Genomic DNA, 9,411 nt, shown 5'->3' on the forward strand with positions numbered 1-9,411 from the left:
ATTCAACACTACATGAATCGTGTTCAGTCCTGCTATTAGAACTATCAAGAAATATGCGTATAGTAGTTTAATATCTCATCATAAGAAACAGAGTCAGCCTACTTAGGAATTTCAATGTAAGGGAAAAAACAAATGGCCTCCACCACTCACACAAAAATATCTAACAAGGTATTGCGCAAGTTCTGTGTTCATTTGCAACCAGTTTCATTAACATTGGATGACATTTAGATTGGTACAGCCAAAACAAAAAAAGGTGTCACCAACATATAAAGGGTGTCCACGATGAAATTGCCACACTATGAAATTGCTCTTACTTTTTAACCGTTGGGTAGAATTTAATGAAAATTTGGGTGAATTTAGTTCATAGTGCATTATTTACATCCTGCAAGTTTTAAAGTCCTGTGATCAAAACTCGCGGAAATGGAGTCGAAAGAACAGCTCGTGCGTGATAAAATCTTGCGCATTCATCACGAGAACAAGGATCTCTCGCATCGTTCCATCGCTAAAACGTTGGGAATCGCGAATTCCACGGTGTCACGAGTGATTAAGCGGTTCGAGGAACGGTTGACCACCGATCGGAAGCCCAGAAGTGAAGGAAAAAGTATTCCGTACAACACCAAAAATCACAACCGCGTAGTTGGGGCCTTCAACCGAAATCCGAACGCCTCCGTTAGGGATGTGGCTAAGAAGCTGCACCTAAGCCGAAGTTTTGTCCAGAAGGCCAAAACTAAGGCTGGGCTTCGAACGTTCAAGGTACAAAAGGCCCCTAATCGCGACGAGAAGCAGAACAAGTCCGCCAAAACCCGTGCCAGGAAGTTGTACCTCAACATGCTGACGAAAGTTGAATGCTGCATCATGGACGACGAAACATATGTGAAGGCCGACTTCAAACAGATCCCCGGCAACCTGTTTTTCACGGCCAAGGATAAGTTCAGCGTTCCGGAGCATGTCCGCACTCAGAAGATGTCCAAATTGGCGAAGAAATTCCTGGTTTGGCAAGCCATCTGCACGTGCGGGAAGCGGAGTGCACCTTTCGTGACCCAGGACACGATGAACGGACAGGTGTACATAAAAGAGTGCCTCCAGAAGCGGCTGCTTCCTCTCCTGAAGGCCCACAACGTCCCAACAATCTTCTGGCCGGATTTGGCCTCATGCCACTACTCCAAGGACGTGCTGAAGTGGTATGCGGACAATAAGGTCAATTTCGTGCCGAAAATGTTCAACCCTCCCAACACTCCGGAGCTCCGCCCCATCGAGAAGTACTGGGCGATTATGAAGCAGCACCTTCTTAAACCACCTAAGGTAGTGAAGACAGTCGAGGAACTGAAGAAAGTATGGGTTTACATGCAAAAAACGGTTGATTCACAGGTTGTGCAGAATCTTATGGCCGGGGTTAAGGCCAAGGTGCGGGCATTTGCGTATGGACTGTAAATAAAATACGAGTAAAATGGTAAAATGAAGTTTAATAGTTATTTCTCAATCCCTGAAAATTTGATGGCAATCGGATGAAAACTCGAATTTTGCGAATCAATTTTGTGTGCGGCAATTTCATCGTGGACACCCTTTAGCTGACAATGGGCGCTGGAGGGTTAATTCAGATGAGTATTTCTAATCAATTAGCCCACACACATGCAAAAAAAAATGTTGATTGGTTGAGGCAGGTGATATCTGATACTGTATTTTAAGGGTTTTTGTTTTGGATTTTTTTATGCTTTATAATTTCATTCGTAAATTTCGTATTCTATACATGCTATGTACAATAAAACATTCAATATTTACAAATATTTATTAAAATTGTAGCCAAAGACTATATTGACTAAAAATCAGTTTGATTTGATAATTTACCTATAAATGTTTGATCACTAGGATGCACTTGATACAAATGCATTCAATACTACATGAATCGTGTTCAGTCCTGCTATTAGAACTATCTTTAAATATGCGGATTAAAGTTTATAACCTCATCATAAGAAACAGAGCCAGCCTATTTAGGAATTTCAATGATAGGGAAAAAAAAACAAATGGCCTCCAGTCACCACTCACACAAAAATATCTAACAAGGTACTGCGCAAGTCAAAAAAATAATGATCTATTCAATAGAAGCAAGGAACCGAAAGTTGTAAAAACTAGCAGCTCGATTACGCTTCTGATTTGTACGGTTTAAAGAGCTTTGGTTTCTCTGGAGATGGAGTCAAAAGAGTTTGGCTGTGTGTCGTCGGTGCGGCCATGAGAAGTCCTTGGGAAGACCCATTGAGAGATTTCAGTGGGCTATTTGTACTGTTTGAGGTGGTTGAAGAGATGTCCAGCTTCGATTTATCTGACCCGGGACTGAGCGATAAAGCCGAATGTGGTGAAGAAGGACTTTGAAGATCATGTGGAGGGGTATGTTGTTTTGGGATGGATAGTGGAGTGTACCCTTGTGGCATAGAACTCAACATTGCTGCAGCAGTGGTTGGGTAGGGGGAGGCATGTAGGGGTGCAGTTCTTTGTGGAATAGGATAAGGAGCATATCGGTATCCGTAGGAAAAATGATTGGAAGCTGTTGGAATTTGTGGAGCCATGGCAGACATTTGGGGCAGCATTGGTGCAGGTGGATAACCATATGGCATACCCACGGAATTAGCAGCGGCTTGAAGGATTGACGCAGCGAAGGCAGGATCAGAGTATACTGCAGCGTAAGGCCAAGCGACTGCAATCCGCTGCCTTTTGTCCTTCATTCGTCGATTTTGGAACCAAACCTGGAATAAGAGAAAAAAAAAATAGCATTCGTTAGTGTTGTTTAGATCAATACGCATTCCAAAATTGGTTGTTCCATGACAAAGTCATCACACGCATCAATAAAAATGATTCACACATTCAAGGAATGCTCAGGTAGGAATGGTCACTTAACACCTCAGTGATAAGCTTTATATATGTCTTCCATATCAGAGAAACACTTAATTATTCACATTCAGTAGCCAGAAGAGTGTCATAAAGTCAATGTTGTTGATGAAACGTATAAATAAATATCTTGAAAGGAACAATCGGAATGACAGAAAAAGAGAAATGATGATGATGATGATGAAACGGAGTATGAAACGATCGCTAACGCCGCCGTCGAACCGAATATGTTAAGGTGGCGGGAGCTGTGGTCACTATTTATATACTTTTACCAATGGGGCGGCACATCAAACGGCGTCGATATGGCATGTGATAATTACATTAATTTTATAATAGTTATTTGATAATTACCAAACAACCAATATCTTGTATCAACGCACTGAAAGAGAGATCGCGAGATATCGTGAGAATATTTCATTGCATGCGGAAAAAGGATTTCAACTTCAATGCAGTGAAACGATGGTTGTTTAATGAATCGTTTGCATGTTCATATTAAATAAGTATGTCAACAACTATGCATGACGGAGTAGAAAATGGAAGAGCCAAAATATTTCGAGCATCGTCAGTAGACTACCACGTTCCATTTTCACTCTTAAGAAGTTACTGTGAAATTTGAGATTCTTTGTCCTAAAAATGATCGGAGACGAACGTCGAGTGTGCCAAATTTTGCCTACTGTGTTTCAATGTGGCACCAGTTTCTATGAGAAACACAGTTGTTTACATGTAAATGTTTGCATTGTCGCGTCATTACGACTGAACACATGCTGTTTCGGCTTGTTCTCAAATTATAGTTACAAGTGTCCGTCAGAAATGGCTAGATATTGTTAAAGACCTTGTTTTTTGTGTTATACTGACCTTAATTGTTGACTCCGGGAGGTTGAGCTGGGTGGCAAGTTCACATCGACGTGGCCTAGAGACGTAGTTTTCTTTGTAGAATTCTTTTTCGAGTCTTGCCAATTGGTCACGAGTAAAAGCTGTTCTATACCGACGGACAGATGGATCCATCGGTGCCTGTTGATGGTTGTGTTCTGATTGTGGACTGGTACAGTCTGGAATAAAGGTAAAAGTAGAGTCAAATATTAAATTATTGTACCACCTCAAGTTCCAGCAAGCAAAGAAAAACAAAAATCCATTTATATCGACCGCCCGTTGCTCAGAAGGGAGTTAGAAAATTTGCATTTTATAAAGGAATTTACCTCAATGACGATCGGAATTTCAGCAGGCGTTCATTACTTTGTTAAAGTATAGTTGAGCATTCTAAATCCTTTTTTGAACAAGGTATGAGTTAAAAATCATATGGTGGAATTGGAATCAAGAAGTAGTGTTAAATATTTAACAATATGTCAACAATGTGACTCTTTGTCTTATAAATTTACCTTTAACTACCATTTTTACCTTCCCATACGTACCGTTAGATTTGAATTAGATCTAACGGTACGTATGGGAAGGTCAAAATGGTAGTTAAAGGTAAATGTATTAGAATAAATGGGAGCTGATGGCTTAGAATTCCATCTGACTATTTTTTTTTCTATGTAACTTATATGAGTCTGAGACATCAAGAATGGCTCTTTATAAAATCATCATATAAAAACCAAACATCTCCACTTTCATTAAAATTGCACTCAACTCGGATTTGTAGCACCCAACAAAGAATGTTTGCTAATTAAAGGCTAATTAAGCGAGTTTTAAGCAGAAAAAGTATATTTTGTCTGAATAAGGTCATATTCTGCTTCCAATGTTTGTTGGGTATTGAGGCTCTGTAGTAAGCAAACATATATTTCTACAGCCCGTCGCAATATGCTAGAACGCACCATAATACGAATGTAATATCGCAACAAATGGAAACTATGCATCTATGAAATGTAAATTGACATCGATGTGCTCAATCTCATGAAATTTCAATACAATCGATGCAATGCCATTTCTTTCCTTTCTTGACAATTAAAATTATTTCCTTTCTTGACAATTAAAAAACAACGTGGTTGAAGTGCATCCTGTTTTATGTGATAGTAATTTGTATTGTTTGCTGTATATTTTTTGTTATTGTTCATTATATTGAATATAACCAAAAAAACATTCTGATTTCCGTTTGTATTGATATTCAATTTAATATTCGTTTGTTATTAATTTCAACTGCATTATCTTTCAATTGCACAATGATGAATCAGCTAATTATTAATGCTATGCAAAGATAAACATAAAATTCTAAAAATTGATTTTGTAGCATTTTGATTATTTTACAGATTTATAGATCGGAGCTGCGATTAGCAGTCAATAGTTTCCAACTTTTGTAATGACTGTATTTTAAACAGGTTGTTTTCCAATAAAATGGATAACTTACCGCTTAGAGGTGATAGTGGCGGGGATGACTTTGTATTGTACTGATGTGCGCTGAGTAAATCCACAGATATTGACTGGTCTCGATGCTGCAATGCATCCATTGTGTAGTTGCGAAATCCTTGCATTTTCATTGAATTATGTTAACTGATCAATCACGTGAGGCTTTTTTTATTCTTCGATAATAAGCACTTTGATTCTAATCACACTTAATGAGGATTGTTTGTCGATTAATGATTTGTTCACTAGCACCTTGTTCGACATCGAAGCACTAAATGAACGTTTATTTTTCTTACATATCAATGTATGACGTGAATTATGACTAACGAACACGAACACTAGTTTCAAACTGGTTGAGTGGTGCAGTATGACTTCATGTTAAATACTGACCCTGCTGCAGTGATGGGCGTTTCCTAACGCTAACAAAGGCGGTGCTACCTATCTATGCTTGTACCCTAGCAACGAAGAAATCGAACAAGGGTAAGCGAGACTGCTATTTGAATGAGACAACACTTGGTTGCAATGAGCTCGTCGAGCTTCGAAAGAAAAAGAAAGACGAACATAGTCGACTGTTGCTATAATGTTCCCTCTCATTCTCCATGATTATTCTCTCCCCAGTAGAAATCGATTACGCTTTTGCTCTTTCATGCAGCAGCGCGAGACAATGGATGGAAGCGTTTTTCCTAGCCGCAAGGATTATTATCCTTTTGTGATTATTAGCGCATGATATAACAGAAGCGGTAAACAGGAGCATAAAACGACGTGGTAAAGCAGACTTTTATAAAATGGTGCTGGGTGTTTTATGTACACGTTGCTGCCCTGATTACTGGTGGCATGTATTCATGTGCCTTCCCATTGATGTCATTCACTCAAAAAAGGTTCACGTGCAAGGGTGAGAAACGAGTGATAATAAATTTAAATAGCTGAATAACTGCACTTTTTACTACGAAGATTCATTTTATCAGAAAGACAAAACCTTTATTTGGTCAGAACCAACAACACTTAAATAAAGCTTTTGTCTTCCTGATAGCATGAGCCTTGAAGACTTGACAAAGAATAATTCCTGTGAAGTTTATAAAATTACGTTATGAATTACAAATTTGGAACCTTCTCTGATACGTTTGCAAGTAATTATACGTTTCATAATCTGTGATCTTCATCTACTGGTGGTTACATTACATTACAATTACAACATATGTTTATCTAGGCATATGTACACCGTTACACATATACTCGATCACAATGACATACCTTAATACTTTGCATTCTACAATACATAAATTAATGTGGTTTGTTGTATTCTGGTAATATCAACTGTACTGTCTAAGTACATGTTAATGTATTGATACAGCACAATGGGTATCAGGGAAACAAACCATGTTTTAATGTTCTTAAGGTATTTAGTTTTGTGACGAAGTTTTTGCAAGCGGCGCGCAAGTCGACCAATTGTAACAGTATAAAATCATATATTAGAATGGGTCATCGTTATATGGAAAAACGCAAAATTTATCTCACCAATCGAGAACAACTCTTTTTTAGTTCCATTTGGAGTCCCAAACAACTGTGCAAAATTTGGGGACGATTGGTTTTAACTAGGTTTTCCGCATTGCGTTTGAAATTTGTATGGAAATTAGTATGGGGAAACCACATTTTTTTTGCATTTGTATCCCTAGAGACCACAATATTGTATGAACCATGCAACTAAGTATGTACAAATATAGTCTAGGAAGTGTCTTATAACTTTGCCAAAGAAAGTACGGTGCTAGAATGTATCTAGAAAAAGTTATAACTATTCAAATATTTATGGTTTGAATTAAACACCAAAAATCCCTTTTTCTGCCAAAACTGCCGGTGTACCATTGAGAGTCATATTCCAAACTGAAATATTTTCGAAGTTCTTATCTTGCCGATTTGGTATGTTCAGATGAATTACTCAAAAACATTTGCTCAATCTCATAAGCGTAGTTAGAGAATGGGGGTGGGGCTTACTATATGCAGTTGTTAAAACGAAAATTATTGTTGTGTAAATATTTAATATCCACTTGTCCGTTCATTTTTTAGTGAGGATATGTTGTTTGAATTATTATTCCAACTACTATATTATTTCTATATAAAGCTTTTGTATGAAATATTAAACTGCCATTTGGGCCACCTCCATAAAGAAAACACAGAAGTAGTTGTACGTCAAAAACCAAAAACAGGAGAAAACGTAAACTGTCTTCACCAGTTTCGTCTCCGACACAGGTACATTTGGATTTCACTTGTTGGGCGAACTTTAAGAGGGCTACGTTTCAGTTGGGTTCCCAAGTCAAACGTCATTTCTAACAGTGCTGATTCCTTTTTGAAATTTCGACCGGCTTCATGCAAAAACCGGCAAACGAATGGAGTAATGATACAGATTATTTCAATGCGATACAACGAGTTGCTTCCGGGATGGTTGCCAACGATATGGCTGAATGAAGGGTGAAGCTAATTTCTGACTTATCAAGAGATCCACTCGATACCTAGTTCAACAGCAATATTTGCTTCAGGGGATAGAACAACATCGAAAAGAGTACCCTGAGAAATCGTAGAATATATTAAAATGAAATATAATCATTACAATCCAATGACATTTGTGTGAATGTATCTGACATTGTATATTGCACCAAATGAGTAGGGAAGGGAATGGGGGCAGGGTTACTTCCACTCACTTGCTATAAAAATTGTTTTTCAGAATTATAAAATCATTAGATGTTATAATGATAATTAATACTTGTAAGTTACAAGAAGAGGTTGTTAAGTATGTGTTTATTTCCATTTCGTCAAGCCACTGTAGACTACATACAATGATTATTACAATGTTTACTTACATACTATGCATTAATTCTATTCTGCTTTAGCTTAGTTTTTATTTGCTGCTTGGACATAGTGATGTCAATAGTTCCGCAATGCAAATTATATAGGCGCATCATTCGATTGATTGGGCTATTTTTTGCATAGTTTGTTCTGTACGATTTTTCTGAAAATAAATTCCGTTTTCTAAGATATCGACAAGGTGTGTAAAAGTTTAATTGTGCGAGATTTTCTGCCGAATCTATGCGCATTGAAATAATGTCGTTGATGAAGAAAAGCATTACAAATTGGCGGCGCTCCTTAAGTGTTTGTATATTGATGAACATGCAGCGCGCTTCATAAGATGGTAATGGAAATGCAGTCCAATTCAATTTACGTAAAGCATATAAAAGGAATTGTTTTTGGACAGATTCTATGCGTTCTTCGTGTATGGAAATGTATGGATTCCATACTAGGTGGCAGTATTCCAGAATTGGCCTTACATATGTGGTATATGATAGCTTAATAGTGTATGGGTCTTCGAAATTATGGCTGAACCTTTTGATGAAGCCTAGCATTCTGTTTGCTTTACTAATGATAGTATTATAATATTCTATAAAAGTTAGTTTGGAGTCTAGGATTACACCTAGATCTCTTACAATTTTGCTTTTTTTCTACTATTTGGTTGCCTAATGATATTTCAATATGCGGTGTTTCAATTTTTCTGCTAAATGCTATTGCAGTACATTTTTTTACGTTCAGTTGAAGAAGACTTTTACTACACCAGGTTTGGAATATATTGATTTCATTCTGAAATTCTTCTGCATCGCTAGAATTATTTATTTCCTTAAAGAGCTTCATGTCGTCTGCATATACAAGCAATTTTATTTTTTTAAGTAAGTAGAAAATGTCGTTTATGTACAAAATAAAAAGAAGTGGGCCTAAATGAGAACCCTGGGGTACCCCAGAGGTGACTGAAATTGGTTCTGAAAGTTTATTTTGAAATCGGACTATTTGTTTACGATGTGTTAGGTATGATTGAAGCCAATTCAAAAGTCCAGGCTCCATTCCTATTTTCTGCAATTTGAGGATTAATAATGGTATGTCGATGCGGTCAAATGCTTTACTGAAGTCGGTGTATAGCGCTTCAACATGCTTGCCACTGTCCAACGCTTTAATAATGATAGATACATATTCTAGAAGATTAGAGGTAGTTGAGCGACCTTTAAAAAAGCCGTGCTGTTTACTTGATATTAGATTTTTCACCTGCTGAAAAATATTGCCGTTTACGATTGATTCAAAAAGTTTTGGAATGCAAGAAATAATAGCAATTCCACGATAATTTCGAATATCTGAATTTGCACCTGATTTGAAAATAGG

The 9,411-nt window shown here is 37.4% G+C and overlaps 1 protein-coding gene across 1 annotated transcript; it reads right to left on the reverse strand.

Annotated features, from left to right (window-relative positions):
* Nucleotides 1–2,117: 2,117 nt before the first annotated feature.
* eve (even skipped) lies at nt 2,118–5,548 on the reverse strand. Its single transcript, XM_065235457.1, has 3 exons — nt 5,222–5,548; nt 3,736–3,929; nt 2,118–2,738 (listed from the first exon to the last, which is right to left on the reverse strand). The coding sequence occupies exons 1-3, from the start codon at nt 5,349–5,351 to the stop codon at nt 2,139–2,141; spliced, it is 924 nt and encodes a 307-aa protein (XP_065091529.1). The 5' UTR covers nt 5,352–5,548; the 3' UTR covers nt 2,118–2,138.
* Between the last annotated feature and the right edge of the window lie 3,863 nt (nt 5,549–9,411).

This window comes from Ochlerotatus camptorhynchus, unplaced genomic scaffold (assembly GCF_037179485.1).
Source record: "Ochlerotatus camptorhynchus isolate MF236.1 unplaced genomic scaffold, CSIRO-AGI_Acam_v1.1 ptg000489l, whole genome shotgun sequence".
Lineage (NCBI taxonomy): Eukaryota > Metazoa > Arthropoda > Insecta > Diptera > Culicidae > Ochlerotatus > Ochlerotatus camptorhynchus.

Excerpts from the sequence above, each read along its gene's own strand:
- eve (XM_065235457.1), bottom strand. The coding sequence starts at position 5,351 with ATGAAAATGCAAGGATTTCGCAACTACACAATGGATGCATTGCAGCAT. Across the intron at positions 3,930-5,221 it reads GCCACTATCACCTCTAAGCG|ACTGTACCAGTCCACAATCA; the intron begins GTAAGTTATCCA and ends CCTTTATTCCAG. Across the intron at positions 2,739-3,735 it reads TCCCGGAGTCAACAATTAAG|GTTTGGTTCCAAAATCGACG; the intron begins GTCAGTATAACA and ends CTCTTATTCCAG.